At 42.9% G+C, this 22,928-nt stretch overlaps 1 protein-coding gene across 1 annotated transcript in view; it reads left to right on the forward strand.

Annotated features, from left to right (window-relative positions):
* The first annotated feature begins 15,982 nt into the window (after window positions 1-15,982).
* LOC126419739 (putative ankyrin-containing lipoprotein Lxx09580) overlaps window positions 15,983-22,928 on the forward strand; it is a 41,281-nt gene continuing 34,335 nt past the window's right edge. Inside the window, exons 1-2 of the mRNA XM_050086917.1 lie at window positions 15,983-16,548; window positions 21,953-22,093. Coding sequence (XP_049942874.1) covers window positions 15,983-16,548; window positions 21,953-22,093 — 707 coding nt within the window. The remainder of the gene's footprint in view (window positions 16,549-21,952; window positions 22,094-22,928) is intronic.

The following is a 22,928-nucleotide window of genomic DNA, read 5'->3' on the forward strand; positions in this document are numbered from 1 at the left end:
GTTCCGGGCTGCGTGCCTAGAACCGCGAGACCACCGCGGCCGGCATGACTGTGGGAAAACCGGAACAGAAGAGAAGCGATACATTTGAGATGTGGTGCTGCAGAAGAATGTTAAAATAAGGTGAACTAATAAAGTAAGGAATGAGGAGGTTCTCCTCAGAATTAGCAAGGAAAGGAGTATATCGAAAACACTGACAGGAAGAAGGGGCAGGATGATAGGACATCTGTTAAGAGATGAGGGAATAACTGTGTAGGCTAAAAAGTGTTAGGGAAGATATAGGTTGGAATACATCCAGCAAATAATTTAGGACGCAGGTTGCAATTGCTACTGAAAGATGAAAAGGTTGGCACAGGACAAGAATTCGTCGTGGGCCGCGTTACACCACTCATCTACATCTACATCCACACTCCGCAAGCCACCTGACGGTGTGTGGCGGAGGGTACCTTGAGTACCTCTATCGGTTCTCCCTTCTATTCCAGTCTCGTATTTTCGTGGAAAGAAGGATTGTCGGTATGCCTCTGTGTGGGCTCTAATCTCTCTGATTTTATCCTCATGGTCTCTTCGCGAGATATACGTAGGAGGGAGCAATATACTGCTTGACTACTCGCTGAAGGTATGTTCTCGAAACTTTAACAAAAGCCTGTACCGAGCTACTGAGCGTCTCTCTCCTGCAGTCGTCCACTGGAGTATCTATCATTTCCGTAACGCTTTTGTGATTACTAAATGATCCTGTAACGAAGCGCGCTGCTCTCCGTTTGATCTTCTCTATCTCTTCTATCAACCCTATCTGGTACGGATCCCACACTGCTGAGCAGTATTCAACCAGTGGGCGAACAAGCGTACTGTAACCTACTTCCTTTGAATCTCACTCTGGCATCTGCTTTACCGACGATCAACTTTATATTATCATTCCATTTTAAATCACTCCTAATGCGTACTCCCAGATAATTTATGGAATTAACTGCTTCCAGTTGCTGACCTGCTATATTGTGGCTAAATGATAAGGGATCTATCTTTCTATGTATTCGCAGCACATTACACTTGTCTACATTGAGATTCAATTGCCATTCCCTGCACCATGCGTCAATTCGCTGCAGATCCTCCTGCATTTCAGTACAATTTTACATTGTTACAATCTCTCGATACACCACAGCATCATCTGCAAAAAGCCTCAGTGAACTTCCGATGTCATACACAAGGTCATTTATGTATATTGTGAATAGCAACGGTCCAACGACACTCCCCTGCGGCACACCTGAAATCACTCTTACTTCGGAAGACATGCTGCGTTCTGTTATCTAGGAACTCTTCAATCCAATCACACAATTGGTCTGATAGTCCATATGCTCTTACTTTGTTCATTAAACGACTGTGGGGAACTGTATCGAACGCCTTGCGGCAGACAAGAAACACGGCATCTACCTGGGAACCCGTGTCTAAGGCTGATGACTCAAATAAAAACATTGAGAATCTTTAATTGCTGATAATGATGCAGTAGGAGAGAGAGCATTAAATCAAAAGGTATTGTGATACTCGTTACAGAACACTGAAACTGCTATACATGCAGATCACCAATGTTAAAATGGCATGACTAAGAGGTTATCGATGCTGAAAAATGATTCGCTAAAGATGAGACCGGGAATTGAGAGAGGTAAAATGTAGCAATATCTGTTTCTAAATTACACATCCCAGAGTGTATGCAAATGTTTGCATTTCTTCAGTGTTCAGTCGTAGGAGACAGGCAACAGATATGCATGCAGTCCTCGCGTAAGCCGAAATGAAGAAGAAGGCAGAAAGACATCTTTCATAATTTGCCCCATAAACTTAAGCCGTGGTACATCTCTAGTACTTTTTCCATTCACTTACCTATTATTGCTTGTAGGGGTCCTCACATTTCACAGACAACCAATAATCTGAACTCTGTTTAATGACGGTATTCCGTAAACTCCCCTTGTCACACACTGTTAAGAATTTCTCCGCTTGTTATGTTATCAATAGCTTTTTATGTTTGGGACGCGCTTGTAACAGCATACCTCGAAAGGTTACAGTCACCGTCTTTCCTCTGTCTCCAGGATGCAGGTCTCACAGCCACACACTGCCACACTCGAAACATGCCCTTCCCGATCTATTTTTTTCTCATTTGTTACTTTTGGAGCTAAATATCATCATCCTGTATCGAAGGTACTTTTTTCACTGACAGTTCTGCTTTCTATTTCAAATTTGCTTCTTACAGCTCTCGTGAACTTGTTTCTCAAATAGGTAAACGAGTCACCATGTTGCAGTAGATTGTCATATACACTCCTGGAAATTGAAATAAGAACACCGTGAATTCATTGTCCCAGGAAGGGGAAACTTTATTGACACATTCCTGGGGTCAGATACATCACATGATCACACTGACAGAACCACAGGCACATAGACACAGGCAACAGAGCATGCACAATGTCGGCACTAGTACAGTGTGTATCCACCTTTCGCAGCAATGCAGGCTGCTATTCTCCCATGGAGACGATCGTAGAGATGCTGGATGTAGTCCTGTGGAACGGCTTGCCACGCCATTTCCACCTGGCGCCTCAGTTGGACCAGCGTTCGTGCTGGACGTGCATACCGCGTGAGACGACGCTTCATCCAGTCCCAAACATGCTCAATGGGGGACAGATCCGGAGATCTTGCTGGCCAGGGTAGTTGACTTACACCTTCTAGAGCACGTTGGGTGGCACGGGATGCATGCGGACGTGCATTGTCCTGTTGGAACAGCAAGTTCCCTTGCCGGTCTAGGAATGGTAGAACGATGGGTTCGATGACGGTTTGGATGTACCGTGCACTATTCAGTGTCCCCTCGACGATCACCAGTGGTGTACGGCCAGTGTAGGAGATCGCTCCCCACACCATGATGCCGGGTGTTGGCCCTGTGTGCCTCGGTCGTATGTAGTCCTGATTGTGGCGCTCACCTGCACGGCGCCAAACACGCATACGACCATCATTGGCACCAAGGCAGAAGCGACTCTCATCGCTGAAGACGACACGTCGCCATTCGTCCCTCCATTCACGCCTGTCGCGGCACCACTGGAGGCGGGCTGCACGATGTTGGGGAGTGAGCGGAAGACGGCCTAACGGTGTGCGGGACCGTAGCCCAGCTTCATGGAGACGGTTGCGAATGGTCCTCGCCGATACCCCAGGAGCAACAGTGTCCCTAATTTGCTGGGAAGTGGCGGTGCGGTCCCCTACGGCACTGCGTAGGATCCTACGGTCTTGGCGTGCATCCGTGCGTTGCTGCGGTCCGGTCCCAGGTCGACGGGCACGTGCATCTTCTGCCGACCACTGGCGACAACATCGATGTACTGTGGAGACCTCACGCCCCACGTGTTGAGCAATTCGGCGGTACGTCCACCCGGCCTCCCGCATGCCCACAATACGCCCTCGCTCAAAGTCCGTCAACTGCACATACGGTTCACGTCCACGCTGTCGCGGCATGCTACCAGTGTTAAAGACTGCGATGGAGCTCCGTATGCCACGGCAAACTGGCTGACACTGACGGCGGCGGTGCACAAATGCTGCGCAGCTAGCGCCATTCGACGGCCAACACCACGGTTCCTGGTGTGTCCGCTGTGCCGTGCGTGTGATCATTGCTTGTACAGCCCTCTCGCAGTGTCCGGAGCAAGTATGGTGGGTCTGACACACCGGTGTCAATGTGTTCTTTTTTCCATTTCCAGGAGTGTATATATATATATATATATATATATATATATATATATATATATATATATATCTCCATATATATATACTCTAACACTGGTTACTCGTTCATTGTCACAAATGGCCGGTTGAAATGGCTCTGAGAACTATGGGACTTAACTTCTGAGGTCATCAGTCCCCTAGAACTTAGAACTACTTAAACCTAACTAACCTAAGGACATCACACACATCCATGCCCGAGGCAGGATTTGAAACTGCGACCGTAGCAGTCGCGCGGTTCCGGACTGAAGCGCCTAGAACCGCTCGGCCACCGCGGCCGGACTTTGTCACAAAAAATCTCACTTAGTTCAGATGTATTTATTGTCATCCTATATTCATTCCACATATTTTATCCATTTATTTAAAACGCATCGACGATTTATTCTCTATCAAGTTATACATGTGTGTACCAAGTGCATCCAGTTTTTTCTCATCTATTATGACATCCTTGTCCTTGTTATAAGGCTGCCATACAAAATATCAGTCTCTGACATTGAGAAATGGTGAAACAAGTTTTGTGTTATATTCTTACTTTCTTCAGAGCTTCAAACACTTTCTGTATATCTGCAAAAGCTATGACTGTGGCAGTGCAATTTGTGGAAAATAAATTGACAACTAATTCTAAGGCTAATATTCCTTCCCTGATTCCTCAGCTTTCTGGCAGCCAAATTTGTATTCCGAGAAAGTGGCACAATTGTTTGAAGACGTTGTATGTCATTATTTTATGATACATTCGCAACTGGGTAAGTTATTCGTTAGTTTAGCTTTTGTAACAGTTCTGACACTAAATGTAACTGGGTTTTCTCTTTTGATGCTAGTCAATTGTCAGGATGAGCATAACTGCAATGGGCATTTAACTCTAAAGCATCATGTCAGGGTTAAAATACTAAAATTTTTCTCTCTTAACAACATATGGGCAGGTTGGGTTCTTCGTTGGTTCGGGTATGAGGTAAAATGAAACAGCATTTTTACATAAGATAACTTTTATTGAAGATTTGTACAACTATTTCCTTACTCGGTGTTCTGGCTCGGAGAACGGTACTGTGTCGTTTGCGAAGCCTTCTGCTGCGGCAGCGGCGGCGTCTGATTACGCGTGGCCGCGTGTATCTCGTGTCGCCGTCTCGCCCAGTCGACTGGAGACGCGCATCGTGCTGTGGTCCATTTAATTATTCAGAACGAGGTAGTGAATCGCATGGTGATACCTCGGATGTGGCGTCCCAGTGTTTCTCTTCTCTAAGCGGCCGCGTGTGTTGTGCGTCGGCCAGCGGAGCGGCGCGGCGGGGGAGGGTCAGTGTCCCGGACTCGAACAATGAACTTCCACTTGCCAGTCTTCGGCTGTCAGATCTTCATCCAGCTCACAGGTGACTGCTGATGTGAGGCCATCTCTTTCCCGTCCTCACGAGTCACCCAGGTACGTAAAAATCAGACTTCAAATACCTTTTAACTTCTGTCTTCTGGCGCCGAGGCTGCTGCTTTCTATTCCATTACAGCGGCGGACATGGGGCGCCTGTGTATGATGTAGTCGCTTCTTGCATGGCGGTCTTCAGCACTGAAACTGACTGAAAACTACTGCTACTATCTTCTCTTCTTGTCGGGCCCACTGCGTCTCGCGTATTTATTCAGTTCAGTTCACTGGAGGTGAACGACTTCACGGTCATTGGCTCTTCTGTCACGTTGAAAAGCTTCTCGAAGGATCTTCTTAACGTCGGTAATTGGCTCTTCGAATGTAGGCGAGGGCCTTTGATCACATGTGACAATTGAGAAACACGTGAGCCATTCGGACGATGCCCTGATGGATGAATCGACAGTTTCCGCTTCTCTCATGAACGTGCTATGCTGACTTGCAAGCGCCGTCCGTTGCCACTGCTGTTTTGTCCGCTGTTTCCCAGTGTGTAATTCTTCTAAACAAAACTAAGTTCTTCATTTATTTTCTAATTTATTTACCTATCTTAAGTACCACTCAACATTCCTCCACCCTTTGGAGAAATTCGCCCTCGAATTTACCACTCAACAGTCCTCCACTCTTCACACAGCAAAAGCACTAACACAAGCAATGAAAACTCTCAACTTAGAAGATTACACACGCTTCACATTAAGTATGTTGAAAATACTTTATCACTACTAAAGCACTGTACGCTCATGAATCACATAGTTCACACATAAATCGTTATAATAACTGTAACAAATCTTGATGACAATGAATAACAAAAATACGTTTTTCACTTAGAAAATTACATAGCAACACCTGTTTAATCTACCCTATATTAACGCAAGAATATCTATTCTGCGGTATTCTTTATTTTGACATGAGACTGTTTAGTAAAGACTGAAGTACAATAAACAAAATTAATACACTAATGCTCAAAAGTAACCACTGAAGTACACCAGTTAAGAGTGTGGTATCCAGTTAATAGGGATTTGATGAAGTGATATATTATTATTTGGCTTATTTTTTCGTCTTAAATAAAAGAAAACTGTACGAAGCAGGAACACCAACACAAAGCTTCCAGATATACCCATTCCTAATATTATAATTTTAGTTTTGTCTTCACTTTTAATTTTAAGACATGTTGCATCATAACATTGGCATCAATTTTGCCTTGCTGTGAGTTTATGAACACATCTAATGACTTCAGAAGGGTTCTGTCAAGGGAGTCATTGAGGTAGGGTAGGTTTTGTGTAGCAAATGCTTGCATGGCGTTTTCTGAAAAAAGAGAACAACATGGTTATGGACCTACCAACCTAGTAAAAACAAAAACAAAGAAAAGAAGGAATACATTGTTAACTACAAGATCTACATGTTCCTGCATTCAACTTCTTTTCTTAAAAAATAAACCATTATCATTTATTAATTATTTACATTTGCATGCTATCCACAGTCTACTATAATTCAACTAGGACATTCGCACCCTTGGTCGAAGATTGTATGGTGCCATGTCTGTATGTTGCGCTGGCGTGGCCACTCTTTTTCCTCTTCAGGAACTTCCTCCACCCTTCGGAAAAGCAGACACTATTGTTGAAGGAATTACATCTGGAGCGCCCTTAAAAGGTTTTAAACGACTTGCATGGACAATAATAGTTCGGGTGGGCAGTTGCAGTTTAACGTTGACTGGTGACGTGATCTGAATAATTTGATAAGGACCTCTGTAGTTTGTTACAAATTTCTTCGTGTTTCCTTTCGCAATGTATGGGGTTGACAGCATCACCCACTGACCGATTTTGTAATTTGGATATTTAGCTTGGGCATTACCTAATCTTTCTTGTCGTTCCAAAACCTTTGTATTACATTTTTGAACCTTTTTCCACACATCCTTCATCATTCGACAGAAACCATTTACTGTTTCTCCGACTTTTCCGTATTTCTGCCTGATTACGTCAAAAGGGGACGGCATTTTTCTCCCATAGACCACTTCATAAGGTGACATGCCAGTTGCTTCATGCGTTTTGGCGTTGCATACCAACACGATTATTGGTAGATATGTATCCCAATTAGAATGTTGTTCGTTAATATAATAACTAAGCATCTTGCCAATTGTCCGATGAACCCTTTCTGTGTGTCCGTTGCACTGAGGGTGTAACGGAGTTGTGCGTAATTTATGTATTTTTTTGTAAGTGGCATAGCTGTTTCATTAATTCAGACATAAAATTATATCCCTGATCTGTGATAATAGCTTCAGGTACGCCAAATTTAAGTATCCAGTTGTTAACTAAATCTTGGGCAACTGTATTTGCTTGCTGATCTGGGAGACTCACCATAGCAGGATACCGTGAAAAGTGATCTATAATAGTAAGAACATACTTATTACCAGCAGGTGTTTTATGAAATGGGCCGTGTAGATCTATTCCACAGATTTGAAATGGACATGAAGCCTCGGGGAGCCTCTGTAAGGGTATTTTTAAACGAGAAAGTTCAGCTCGTGCGCACGCAATGCAATTGCGAACGTACTGCGCCCCATCCTGCTTTCTGGGTTGCCACCAAAATCGCTCTGCTACTCGTCTTTCGGTTGTCCGCTTTCCACCGTGTCCTGCAAGGATATGATCGTGGGCCTCTGCCATTATTTCTTGTCTAAGGTGTTGGGGAACAACAATTCGTGGTCCAAGTTTTGTTTTATGGCATAATACACCATCTTCAAAGCGAAATTGTTTTTGAGTTGCATATATTTTGCATTCTGTATCCTCATCTTGTGCCTTTCTCCAGTCCTCAGTATCTCGGCCTGTCCCTTCCAAAAGTGCTATTTTCCGACTTAGGCAATCTGAATTCGTGTGTTTTTTGCCTGGTTTATGGATAACTTCGAAATCCATTTCAGAAAGACATAGGGCCCAACAGGTAAGACGACTAGATGGATCCTTTAATCATAGCAACCAATTTAAAGCAGCATGGTCTGTAATAACCTTGAATTTCCTACCATACAAGTAGCATTTAAAGTATTTGATGCCATAAATAACACTTAACAATTCTTTCTCCGTTGCGGAATAATTTCTTTCTGCCATTGTTAGTTGCCTCGAAGCGTAGGCTATGGGGTGTTCCGCGGCATGAATATTCTGACTCAAAACAACTCCTACTGAATGACCACTTGTGTCACAGGATAAAATAAATTCTTTATTATAATCTGGGAAGGCTAATGCTGGACTGTGTGTTAACTTATCTTTAAGGGTTTGAAATGCTGATTCACAATCTTCAGACCAATGAAATTTTGCACCCTTTTTCAATAATTGGGTTAAGGGTCGGGCCATTTTTCAGCAAAATTTTGAACATATTTTCGGTAATACGATGCGAGACCAATGAAACTTTGTACTTCCTTAACGCGTTGTAGTGTTGGGAAATCCTTAACTGCCGAAATTAATCGAGGATCTGTTTTAATTCCTTTTTCACTAATGACATGCCCTAGGTATGTAACCTCTGTCAATGCAAAACTACATTTTTCCATATTTAATGTTAATGTAGCTTTTCTAAGTCTCTGAAATACGTTACACAGATGCACAGCATGTTCATTAATGTCTTTGGAGAATACTATAATATCGTCTAGATATACACAACACTGCTGAGTTTTGAGTCCTCGCAATATTCCATCGAGTAGTCTTTGAAAAGTTGCTGGTGCATTTTTCAAACCGAAAGGCATTCTTTTAAATTGCCAGTGGCCTCCAGGGGTAGAAGATGCTGTTTTATCCTATCTTTCGATGCAACTTCCAACTGATGATATCCGCTACATAAATCAATTGTTGCAAAGTATTTACTGCTACCCAAACTGTCAATGATATCTGTAATGTTTGGAAGAGGATAAACATCTGAGATAGTTTGTTTGTTAAGGTGTCTGTAGTCACAACAAAATCTATATCGTTTTGTACCGTCGGGAGACTTCTTTGGAATAATTACAATATTTGAATTATAAGGCTAATCAGAATATTCTATAATTCCATCTTCTAGATGCTGTTCTATAAATTCATTTAGTACTGGCTGTAAGTGATGCGGAACTCTATACGGCTTCCTATAAACTGTGGGGCTGTTTCCTGTTGGGATCCTATGCTGTGTGATATCTGTTGCTGGCAGTGGACCTTCTGCATTAAATAAATCTTGGAACTCAATAAAGCTGCTTCTATCATGTCTCTATCCTTTCCTTGCAAATGCTCAATCTTCTGGCGTAATGCGGTTTTATAGGCGTCTGGTTTCTGACCATCATCAATATCTGACCAAATGAAATCTTCTTCTTCAAAAGTACTGACTGTAGCTACTAATATTCCCTTATGCAACTCTTTGTTCTCCACTCCGAAATTGTCAATATGTACTGGAACTTTTTTCTCCCTCAACGTCTTGAACGCGTACAACACTTCTACGTACAAAACAATGTGATACATCTAATTCCTTATTTTCCTCTAATGGCTCTATGAGACACACTGTATCTGTAGATACCTCGGGGTCAACGGTCATCCAGAAAAGTTTTCCTGAGCCAAATGATATCTTATCCCACGAATCAACCTTCAAGGACATTGCACGCAGTATAGTTGATTTCGCCTTCCGGTTGGGGAAATCTTGCGGCAGCGGGCCCTTTGCAGCGGTGTCACCTAGCTGAAACACTATTCCGCTATGTTCTACAGTTTGCTGTCTGAGGTCGATTTTAGCGTGATGTTCATTCAGGAAATCCAGTCCTAGGATCGCGTCGTACCCGTCAGTTACCTTTGTTACCACTTCTACATCTTCTTGAAATTGTACACCATGAACATAGAAAATCAATTATGTACATCCTAACGACTTCACTGTACCTCCTCCTACCCCACTCAGTCTATACCTTGGAGGGTCATATTTCTTTTCTCCAATGCATTCATTACTCACGTTTGCGCCTGTATCCTCCAGTATCCTTGCCTTTTTATCCTGTATGGCAGCAGATAACCAGCATTCCGCCTTCACATTCGCCTTAATGGCATGAAATTTTATTGGGAACGCCTGGCGGCGGCTCCAGCATTCCCGTTTGAGTTTAATTGCATTATATTTCCAAAAACTTTCTTAGACCTGCATTCCTTGTATGTGTGACCTATTCTTTGACAATTAGTGCACTGAGGTTGTCTGCAGTTTTTTGCTATATGTCCCTGTCGATCGCACTTAAAACATCGTACTCCTGCTGAAAATACATTTTGCTTCTCCTTTTATCTGGTGGCAATGTCTATTTCTTCGAAAGCCGTCGCCACAGATACAGCTTCCGCTACGTTTTTTAGGAAACTCTGCCCTGACACGACGGGACGTTTCGGGAGGTAACCCACGTAAAAATGTATCCAGAGCTCTATCTCCTGCCTCTTGTAAAATAATATTATTTGCTTCATCGCTAGTTGTCAACTGATAGGTGTTAATATTAACTTTTCTAATCCTATCTACAAAGCTTTCTAACGACTCGTTTTGCCTCTGAGTGATAGTGATTAATTTTTCCCTATAAAATCTGCAGCTGTTCTATTTTTGAAAAGGTTTAAGTAATCCTTTCTTCAATTCCTCAAATGTTGGAGCATTCCGTAATTCTTCATGGTATAATACGTGTGCTTTAGCCTCTCCTATCAATGTTAACTTTTTCATTTGTAAGAGCTGTTCATCTGACCATGATTCTAACTTTGCAGCTGCTACTAAATCATCAAAAAAGGCTGTCATGTCTTCCCCAGGTTTACCTGAAAAAGGAGTTACCAAGGCTGCTGCTGAGGAACTAGGGTGGGAGGGATTGAACTGGTTTGCCTAACCTCACACAAGTGTTTAAATAATGTATTATTATCATTTTTAAGGTCCGCCCCAGTAGCTGAGTGGTCAGCGTGACGGATTGCCGTCCTCTGGGCCCGGGTTCGATTCCCGGCTGGGTCGGAGATTTTCTCCGCTCAGGGACTGGGTGTTGTGTTGTGTTCATCATCATTTCATCCCCATCCGGCGTGCAGGTCGCCCAATGTGGCGCCGAATGCAATAAGACCTGCGATATGGCGGCCGGACCTGCCCCGCGAGGGGCCTCCCGGCCAATGACGCCAAACGCTCATTTCCATTTCCATCATTTTTAAGCTGTGCTATCTGATTAACTAAGCTCTGAATAGCTTCCTCAGTAGAAACCGCTTGTGGTGCTGACTCTGACTTTGTACGATTTCGTGTCATCATTTTACAAACTATTAGTTACACAATCTTACTACACTGAATGAAAGAGATATTTAAATATTTTCGACAAACTCTTAAAATTATGAGAGAGAATACACTTCTAAATGAAGAAAATTTTACGACTGCTATCCACACCCCTATCCTTTCACACATTAAACGATACTACCTGTGGACCTTTAGTGACTGTCATTCACGCCTCATATTGAGCCAAGGGTTTTTTCTCTGACACCAAATGTACTCGTAATAGTTCTGACACTAAATGTAACTGGGTTTTCTCTTTTGATGCTAGTCAATTGTCAGGATGAGCATTACTGCAATAGGCATTTAATTCTAAAGCATCGTGTCAGGGTTAAAATACTAAAATTTTTCTCTCTTAACAACATGTGGGCAGGGTGGGTCCTTCCTTGGCTCGGGTATGAGATAGAATGAAACAGCATTTTTACATAACTTTTATTGAAGATTTGTACAACTGTTTCCTTACTCGGTGTTCTGGCTCGGAGAGCGGCAGCTGTGTCGTTTGCGAAGCCTTCTGCTGCGGCAGCGGCGGCGTCTGATTACGCGTGGCGGTGTGTATCTCGTGTCGCCGTCTCGCCCAGTTGACTGGAGACGCGCATCGTGCTGTGGCCCGTTTAATTATTGATAGCGAAGTCGTGCATCGGACGGTGACATCTTGGATGTGGCGTCCCAGTGTTTCTCTTCCCCAAGCGGCCGCGTGTGTTGTGCGTCGGCAAGCGGAGCGGCGCGGCGGGGGAGGGTCAGTGTCCCGGACTCGAACAATGAACTCCCGCTTGCCAGTCTTCGGCTGTCAGATCTTCATCTCAGCTCACAGGTGACTGCTGATGTGAGGCCATCTCCTTCCCGTCCTCACGAGTCACCCGGGTACGTAAAAAATCAGACTTCAAATACCTTTTAACTTCTGTCTTCTGGCGCCGAGGCTGCTGCTTGCTATTCCATTACAGCAGCGAACTTGGTGCGTCTGTGTATGATGTAGTCTCTTCTTGCATGGCGGTCTTCAGCACCGAAACTGACTGAAAACTACTGCTACTATCTTCTCTTCTTGTCGGGCCCACTGCGTCTCGCGTATTTATTCACTTCAGTTCACTGGAGGTGAACGACTTCACGGTCATTGCCTCTTCTGTTACGTTGGAAAGCTTCTCGAAGGATCTTCTTAACGTCGGTCATTGGCTCTTGGAATGTAGTCGAGGGCCTTTGATCACATGTGACAATTGAGAAACACGTGAGCCATTCGGGCGATGCCCTGACGGATGAATCGACAGTTTCCGCTTCTCCCCTGAACATGCTATGCCGACTTCCAAGCGCCGTCCGTTGCCACTGCTGTTTTGTCCGCTGTTTCCCAGTGTGTAATTCTTCTAAACTAAACTAAGTTCTTCATTTATTTTCTAATTTATTTACCTATCTGAAGTACTACTCAACACTTTATTAAGATACTCTTTGCTGTAAGGGTTGACAATGTAAGGTGCCTTACAATACCTGTTATGTTCTTTTGTTAACAATTGTCACACGTAACTGTGTCTAACTGGGACTTTATTTCCGTTCCTCCCACTTTCAGAAGTTTCGCAGGAATATCGTTTATTCACAGGTGTTTGTTGGTTCTTAGTTTTCTCAGAGATGATATTCTTGTAAAAAGAATTAAACATCTATCAGCGTTGAATCAAGCAATATAACTGCAGTAAATGAATAATTTGACGTTATATTTAAAGCCCCTCGATGACCATATAATTTAGACATTTTCGATGTTTAGTATGAACTAGTGTGTCAATGAAAACACTCCTTCCTTGGGTAGTTGATTCCCACACATTTCGCAGTCGAAAACGCCAGGTTACTGAGCGATAAGCAGCAAAATGACACTCTTGACAGCCTTTGACGCTCTGACGCCCCCAGGTGTTTCAACCCATTCCCAAGGACATCGTTATGCTGTATCCCCATTGTACTTGATCTGACCCCTTTGAAGAGCAACACGACCTCATTTTTTTCTCTCGTGCACAGGTTGGAAGCACTAGGAAACAATCAAAATTATTTGCGGAAATTTGAACGTGATATAGTGCAGCAAAGAGTGTTTATGCACTTTAAGCCCTCCTGTTCTAACGCCTCCCATGGCGTTATCTCAGAGACTGACACAAGTGTGAATTAAAAAGCAAAGGACTGCTCTAAGAACCCTTGAGTTTGGCAACATCTTCGGTGGCGCTTGCGCACCTTCATTGAGAATCTGAATAGTGTACCTCTACAAAGACAGCCTGTGAAGTTGCCCTATGCCCCTGCAGGCAGGTATCTGGAACAGGGCGGTGTCAAGACGTTGCCTGCCTATAGGCACCTAACACTAGGTACTTCTTCACACTGTCAAAATTCTGGCTATATGAGTCACCCAAACCACAGCCCATAATAGCGACTAAGGTTGCACTGTGATGTGATCTTTTTGCATTTAGAGGCAGTTGAAAGCTTCTTTGCCCATTTATTGCTATTATGTTGACGATATTAACGCCTCTCTGACACACGATTACTGGGCGTTCTCATCGATATTTATACCGAGATATGTTTATGATGATCCTCCCCTGTTCACTGGTTGGTCATTTATTCTGATTGTTGGCTTTTAAAGTCTTGCCAACATTCTCTAATATGTAAACTGTGTTGTGTGCTGCTGTTGGAAATTTGTTTCCTATCAACGAATTACTTGGTCTTGCAAAAACGTCCCTACTAATTATCTCTAATTTAGCTCCTACTGACAGATACTATACAAGTATTTACTGTATCGTGCGTAGGTGATGCAGCCTCTACTATTTGTTATGCTCTGGAACTGGCTCATTAGTGACAACAAGCAGAAACTTGTGGGTGGCTTTTGTTGACGTTTTCACAATTTCGAGGGATTCCAGTTTCGCTGCTTCTTAGGATGTTATAGACCTTTGGGACAGCCCATCTGCTTCAGTCTCTTTAATGTGTAGGCAACCATAAATTACAGATATCCCCAGCTTTATAAGTCATTATGAAAACAACGTAATTGTCTGAGGTATTCGTGATATTCATTGCACGATTTACCGAATCCTCGATGTATTTCCTTTTCCTGACCCTATAATGCAGGAGCTCATGCCTGTTATCTGTCTACGATGGCTAAGAAGGCGGCACTTAACGTTTCTGTGTACTTCGTCTGAGTATTTAGGAAACGAATTACACACTGTGATTTAAGCCTCACAACACCAAGGTGGGATGGTGGGGAGGGGGGGGCTTATCTAGTAGGTTTATTTTTTAGTTCTTAAATTTTAGAGGGGGTTTTTGTTGTTATTAATGAATTCTGTCAAATTCCATATATGTTTTAAATATTTAAGTTCAGTTAACACAAAAATTTAAGTCAAGAGTTGTAGATGTCAGTTTTCCCAATGAAAGTCGAAGTCAATATTTCCAAGTTCTGAGCGGTACTTACTTGTAAGTACCTCTTTGAAAATTACGTTTAGAGTAAAAGTCATCAACACTGAAAGAAATGTGCGATTCTTATATTTCTTGCATTGGTTTGAAAGTCAGAAATATACATTATCGAAGGTGCTTTGATATTGCTAAGAGTGTTTTATTAGGTATTGTCCAATTCTGGACCCTAATTACACATATTTACCTCTTCAAAAGAGTGTTGTTAATATAAATTTAATTTTTTATGATGGGCACGAACTACCTTCTTGCCCCTCCCACCACCCCCACCCACACACCTTGGAAAATCACGTTATATAAAATTTCTTGGTATTGTTAGGGATAGTTGTTTGTCATCTCGCAAATGATACTAGAGATTTTCCAGATTCTGGTTGCTTCTACCTGCAAAGGAAATTACATATGATGAAATCTGCTCCACTAGCAGATGCAACACTTGTGCCATAATTATACAACCTCTGTTGATTTCTCCTTTTTTAAATTTTATTCCTGTCCAGGCCTATGCGCTTCTGGGCAAATCTAATCAAAACATCATTATTCACACGCTGGTCTGCAGTCATAATACCTCTACATTGTCTCAAGGTCAATAACACAGTGGCTCTTGTTTGGTGTGGTAGTTCTTTATACTGTTGTTTGACTGTTCAATAGAAACTCAGCTTAGAATCTCGTCACCTGCCGTGTTGTCCATTTCTGTGAGGTGAAACATCAGGGAATTTTAAAAACCTTTGGCTATCTAACAAGTATTGGGATCGCCTTCTCGTGTGCCATCTGCAAAATTTGCACAAACTTATTGTCTGTGCCTTAAACATCTGACCCGAATCGTTGCAATGATTATATCTTACTTTATGTAAATTGCATACTCACTTGGGCTGCATGTTAGTGTCTAAGTCAGTACCTATATCTGTTATTGTAAACTAATTAAGATTACAGTCATTTGTAAGTCCATCACACACCTCCCACTCTCAATGTGGTCTCTGAACTTTTAGCTTGCAAGGCTCATATTTATATTTGGTTCTGCACAAGCCCCATTTCCTAAAGTCAGAAGATAGATTGGCCTATTCATGTCGTGAAGGCCCAGTGTCCAGATATCAAAGCCTTTACTAACTTTCGGTCGACACTGTTTTGCCTGTGGCTCATACAAGTATAGAGATTGCGGTGCAGGGAGAAAGGGCTGCTGAGTGTCGCCGTGTTCCAGAGTCATCCGTGATGGAACCCACCCAGGAGGTTATGGAGACCACAGCCGTGGACCTGGGCGCCCTTCTGGACGCAGGGGACGGCGCAGTCGTCATACTGGTGGCGGGCGGCACCCGTCTCGTGGCGCACAGGGCCGTGTTGGCCGATAGAAGTCCCGTGTTTGGCGGCATGTTTCGCCACGACACACTGGAAGCCAACACCGGTGAGGTCGCAGTCCCGGACGTGGAGGGCCCGGTGCTGCGCCAGCTGGTCGCCTACCTCTACACCCTCCAGGCCCCTCAGCTGCCCAGCCTGGCCCCCCAGCTGCTGGCAGCCGCTGATAAATACGGCGTGTCGGCCCCGAAGGCTCGGTGCGAGCAGCTCGTGGCCGCTCAGCTGTCCGTCGAGACTGCGGCGGCCACAGCTGTTCTGGCGATCAGGCACTCCTGCACCAGCCTCAGGCAGGCCGCCGTTAACTTTATAAAGGCCAACGTCGCCCAGATTATGACCACGCGGGGCTGGGCTGACGCAGTGCGCACTCAGCCAGAAGAAGTGGTCACACTGAGTCACCTGCTCGCGAGTTCTCCAGCAGAAGCCAGGTAAACATGTGACAGACCACTTGTCTGTGTTGAATATTTCTAAGTACTTTTGTATTTCCGAGTCAATAATTATACTTAGTGTGCAAATTTTCTAGAACAAAGAGGAAAACAATATCACAACACCAAAAGCAAATTAATGTAGAGCAATGAAATACTGGGAACACATTTGTCTAGGTAACATATGTAACTGATTAACATCACAGGTTAATGTAAGCTGCAGATTTCTCATTGCAAATGTGACATACTGGCACACTACTAAGCGGAGTAACCATCATGATGTTGAATGCAAGCATGCAAATGTTAATGGATTCTGTTGTACAGGTACCCGATGTCAATTTGCGTGATGGTGTTCCATGCCTGTTTCACTTGGTCGGCCAATGCTGTGACAGTTAATGCTGTTTGTGGATGATGCTGCAGTTATCATCCAGTGATGTCCCATATGTGCCCGAATGGAGACACGGTGATCGAGCAGATCAAGGCAACATGTTGACACTCAGTAGAGCATGTTGTATTACAACAGCTGTTGTGTATGCGAGTGTTATCCTGTTGAAAAAGACCTCCTGCATTGCTGTTCATGAGTGGCAGCACAACAGGTCAAATCAAAAGACTGACACATTTACAGTCAGGGTCCATGGGATAACAACGATGGCGCTCCTGTTCTCACAGAAAATTGCATCAAAGACCATAACTCCGGCTGTAGGTCCAATGCGTGTAGCATGCAGACAGGTTGGCTTCAGGACCTCAATTGGCCTTCTCCTGAACACCAAACCGCCATCACTGGTACAGAGGCAGAACCAGCTCCCATCAGAAAACATGACAGACCTCAATCCTGCCCACCAATGAGCTCTTGCTTGATCCCACTGTAGTCGCAAATGGCGGTGGTCTGGGGTGAGTGGAATCACGCTACAGGGCGCCTGGCTCGGAGCTATCCTTGTTGTAAACAACTTCTAACATTTCGTTGCCTCACTGTGGTGCCAACTGTGCTCAAATTGTTGCTGAAGATGCGGTACGTTAATGGCATCTTCGTCCCAATGAACTCGCCCGTCCAATCTCAAAGGTAACTAACGCTCACGATCGTTATAGTCCCCATATAAAGCAAACCTGATTTGCATCCTTATAGTGGCGCTACTGGCGCCACTCTTATGCGACAGGCATGAAATCTGAATGGAGTAATCTTTCAGGTGTAGAAACACGCCTACTAACTTTCGTTTATGTAGCTCAGCTTGGTACTGCAATTTCCTCTCCATTAGTGTAGATGATCACTGATATCCATTTTCTGGAGTCTCTTGATGTTTTTCTCAAGTTTATGTAACAGCTTCATCTAATACTTTGCCGGCCGGAGTGGCCGAGCGGTTCTAGGCGCTACAGTCTGGCGCCGCGCGGCCGCTATGGTCGCAGGTTCGAATCCTGCCTCGGGCATGGATGTGTGTCCTGTCCTTAGGTTAGTTAGGTTTAAGTAGTTCGAAGTTCTAGGGGACTGATGACCTCAGAAGTTAAGTCCCATAGTGGTCAGAGCCATTTGAACCATTTTAATACTTTAACTGAACTGCGGTCATTAACAGGTCAGGTAGCTAACGAAAATCAAGGAAAAGACAAAATTTTCACAGCTTTATAAATTTTGTTGACCTCACCTGCAACGATCAGTTGTATTAAATTCTATGTGTGGAACAAGCAGTCATTTAGATTCCAGTATCAAGCCTCTGAACAAAACGTACATTGACTATACACAGAACAGCAACCATTGTAGTGATGGACACAGCTACGTGCAGCTCAACCCAGAAACCGACACCAGGTCATGAAAGTGTGTGTCCTGTACGGGGTCACTATTAACCCATTGATGCAAAAGAATCCTTATTGTAGTTGACTGCATCTGCTGCTGCCGACAAGGAGGTACATATAAATGGTGTCATGTGGCATATAGGGGAGATGAGGAACAAGTCTGTCACCCAATACCAGGACTATGTGCTCTGTAGCAGACTCTAGTATGGCCCAAGGAGGCCAGCAACGTGTTTACAATGTCGGATTTCTGATGTTACCATACAGTAAGTGCCAACCTTCCGGGTAGGTGTAGTAAAGCAAATGGACAGAGTAATCACTGTTCCACATCAGTACTACACATTTCCATGTATCTCTCTTTTGGTTGCTTGCTAGATGTATGTTTGGAAACTGTAGTTGTGTTACAAAGTTCCCTTAATTTCCCCAATCGATGCAGTTACGTATAAGTTCCAAGAAGTGTGTGGTTCGCAGTCACAGCACGAAAAGATGACTCCAGTACAGACGTTTACACAAGCAGATGTGGTGCAGAGCATATCTACTTACTTCCTACACATTCTGGGTCCACCTCATGATACAAAAAGCCAGTCCTAAGACGAAAACAGCAGCATTGGGGCCCTTATCCACATTACCCTACTGTTTCCGTTTAGTTGTTGATCAGGATATATGCAATAGCTAAGTACACTCCCTTGCATAACACATACTGAGAGGGGGTTCTATTGATCAAAATATCTGCTTGCTTCTTTGAGTAGCAGCCATCAAATCTCTGCTTGATTGTCCCTGTGTTGCTTGAACTTCTCAGCTGAGTTATGAAAGGCTATATCAAGAATTCGGCTCTGTTTCCTCCTGGGTGGTTCATCTGTTGTTCTTACTGACCTATCCCCAAACAAATTCAACACTGATGAAATGTTCAGATCCAGATATCATTTGTTGCATACGGTCTCACTGTAGAAATACTACCTATTAGTCTAGGTCCCCGCAATTCTAAAAATTTATAAATATTTATGCCATAGTTAATGAGCTGCTTATAAACTGTAATTCTTGTCTTTGATATAAAGTTGCCTAAGCAGCCTGACTGGTTTACAAAACGCAACTGAGTGAGAAATATCTCAGTCCCAAACTCACGTGTTCATACAGCCTAACACGAAAATAAATTTTAAAAAGGAAATGCTTAACACCACAGCTGTCTTTTCCAGGTATTCTAACACTCATTAGCTTTAAATCTAACTCTATCTCTGTTATTCAGAAGTATAGTTTGGAAACACTGTTGATTACTGAAACAGCATTCATGTTGTAATTCCTAACCAGCATCTTTCTTATTGAATCAGGTGTCATACACTACTACATCGTATTAGTCCACTTGCTTATGATAATATCAATTTTTCACACAGATTCCTAGTTATAAAAACTTGAATGTCTCCAGTAGGCTTCACAATGTGTCAATGGTGAATTAATTTCTCAGTTAATGAGTAATTGCGAACATAAACTTTGCGTCATTCACAGACTATTTATCATAGCTATTAAGAGTAGTATGTTTTTAGATTGATTTGTACTCCAATGTACATTTGGCAAGAGCAAATCATTAGGGCTTTTTTTACTCTGGGCAGCAGCATATCAGGTGTGTATGTGTGGAGATGTGGCCACGAAACAGGCAGTCTAGACAGTCTACTGACAGGCATAGTCCACCTAGTGGTGTACTTACGACTGTGCAGGTGCACAGAAAAACAGGTCATAAGGTTTCCGACGTGTTTGTGCAAAGACTTTTCGAGCCGAAGCAGAGAAGAAACAACCAGTACACTGGTGTTTGTACTTAGTATGGTACAACATTATATATATATATATACTTCACCTGTGTGGATGGGGTTATGTTGCATTTTGAAACAGGTATCCCCCATTTTATTGCACATTCTGAATCTACGCCAAAAAATACGTATAGATAATCAAACCATTGTTTTCCACATATGGTAAATGGTGCTGTAATAGTCGGATATGAAATGTTCAAGTCCGAACAATTAATAAGCGACACGTTTAATTCTTCATTTCATTTACGATGTAAATACAAACCTTAGTGTCTTAAAGGTCGATCTTTATGTTCGAAATTCGTTGTAGAGCAGCATATTTCACTGTACAACACAATGTGGTTAGCAATTTCTATGTCTGGCTAGAAATTACGTGAAGCTTGATCCAGAGACAATGATGTGGATGTAATAGCTTTCTGTTCCCATCAGGATGCTTGATTTCAGTGAGTTTCCTAGCCTCTCATCACTGGGCTCCTTGATTTTGGTATCCATGGCATGTGCGCCTGCCACTATCACGTGTGGACATTAACATCAGTCGGTACAAAACAAGAATCAACGTGTTTTATTCTATGTTGGAGTGAAGAAGCAGGTACACTTGTTTGTCGCAGAATCCTAATATGCAGAGAAGATGGGGGATACCTATTAGAAAATACAAAGTTGGCCACACCAACGCAGGAAGCATGGTTCGGAGGTGGCCAGTTGTAGCACAGACATATACCCCATTTCCTAATATTGACATTCAGCTACAAATTTTTTTTTCATATGATCCATCATTTTCGACACATTTAGTTTTGTGAAGTTAAAATAAACGCCCTGTATACAAACACACGCCAGTATATGCCCCCTTCAGTGGTTATCTTTCAGGTACCAGACATTAACTTGTGTCTTCTGCTCTGTGACACCCGTCACAGCTGATTTCCATAACTTTTTTTCTGTATTCACGATTTCAAGAGTCTTTACGGAAACTGACTTTGTCCATTGCCATATGTAAACTCATGCTCATTACTTTCGTTCAGATTGATTGCTTCATTGCCAAGGAAATCTCCTAGTCACAATCTAGTAAATATGGTTACCCTTAATACAGTAGTGAAACGGAATTTTGTATTTCATTGGAGTCACAACGTCTGATCAGTTGTCATATACAGATCGTCTCTTGTGATGTTATACATTTTCCTGCCACAAACATTCGTCTTTAAAGTCAGATAGCATTTAACGTTCACCTGTTCAGCGAGAGGCCCCATCATGAATGTGAATTACATCTGTTCAGTGAGAAATTTTTCATGAAAACTAAAGTACTGCAGGTTTAAGAATTTTGTTGGAATAACTTCTTTGCATCACAAATTCTGTGAACGTTATTTACCTGAATTTCCTTCACGAGTCTGTTCCAAAGCTGCTGCCCGGCTCACTACCATGTGAGCCTCCTACAGCCTGGACCCTAACACATGAGGTACAAGGAACATTTGGTTAAACCATACCACAATAAATACATTCAAAGGTTATTGCTATTGCAATTTCCGTGTGATTATTGTTGTGTATTTGAACTGTTCTCCTATTACTGTAGCACAACTAATGGCGTTGCATCTACCTTTCATTTGTACTTTCTTTTGTTGGTTGTTATGGTAAGCTACTGGTCTGAGAAACTCCACCTCGATCTAATCAGTTTATACACTGCTTTTCCTGTTTTAATGATCTTAGCAGACCTACTATTGTCATTGGCAGCGTGTGTTCCATTGTTTGTGTGAAGACGATACCCTAGCAGCGATGCACGTGGTAAGCTGCCATGTGGTCTCCAAGTGGACAGAGTTTGCCACGCCTTGTGTGTCTCTGCACAGCACGTCGGCCTCTGCAGACAGCAGTCTGAGCCCCGGCAGTGGGCCGCAGCGAGACCGCAGCTGGACCCCTGACACTTCTGCACCGCCCACGACTGCCTGCACCACTCCTCCGCCAGATGACTCTGCCGTCTCTCGCCTGCGGTGAGTTGTGCCACTACACAGTGCGACTTGTGGATGCTTCAACCAAGTGTTGGGTGCAAGGAAATCGAATGGTGCAGTAGTGTATATTTGGTTTATTTAATTATATATTTACATGTCAAGATCCACAGGACCTAATAGAGGAGCAAATCTCCAAGGTCATGGAATGAGTCAGTAGGTTAAACTTTGGTAATGTAGTTAGGATTTGTGTATTAAGTTAATTTAAAATACATAAAAAATATTCTGAATGCCTGCTGTATTACATATGTAAGCCTGTCCTTAAATGTATTCTCAATATGCACAATGTTATGATTAGTTGATTCTACTTTCTCTACCTTATGATTTCATCAACTAAGAATTTTGTAGGTTATTTCGAGGTATCCCCTGGGTAAGTTCGTGACATTACTTGGGTAATTTCGTGATAATGCATTAATTAAATAATGAAAGCATTGTATTTCTATAAAAGATTTTATTTTGACATTTTACGACATTGAGGCTTATTTATGATAATAATGATAAAGTACTGACGAATTAATGAGCAAAAACATTGAATTGAATTTACAGATTAAATGAAATCCTCATTTTAGTCTTCATCAGAAAGGTTTTTGCTCTTGTTACACATAAAAATGTCCTCACTCTCTTCAAAAGTATGTTGACACATCAAATGGTACAACATTAAAAGAAAACTACACTGAACCCATAGCAACCCTGATTTTTTCCCTCACGTATTTTAAATAACTGTGGCCACAGTATCCACATCTATTGTCATCCTTCGTCCTCGTCACTCCAGAGGTGCTGGGTTGTGGATATAATGTATCTTCCTTTCGTGGCCTACCTA

Source organism: Schistocerca serialis, chromosome 9 (assembly GCF_023864345.2).
Source record: "Schistocerca serialis cubense isolate TAMUIC-IGC-003099 chromosome 9, iqSchSeri2.2, whole genome shotgun sequence".
NCBI classification, from domain to species: Eukaryota; Metazoa; Arthropoda; class Insecta; order Orthoptera; family Acrididae; genus Schistocerca; species Schistocerca serialis.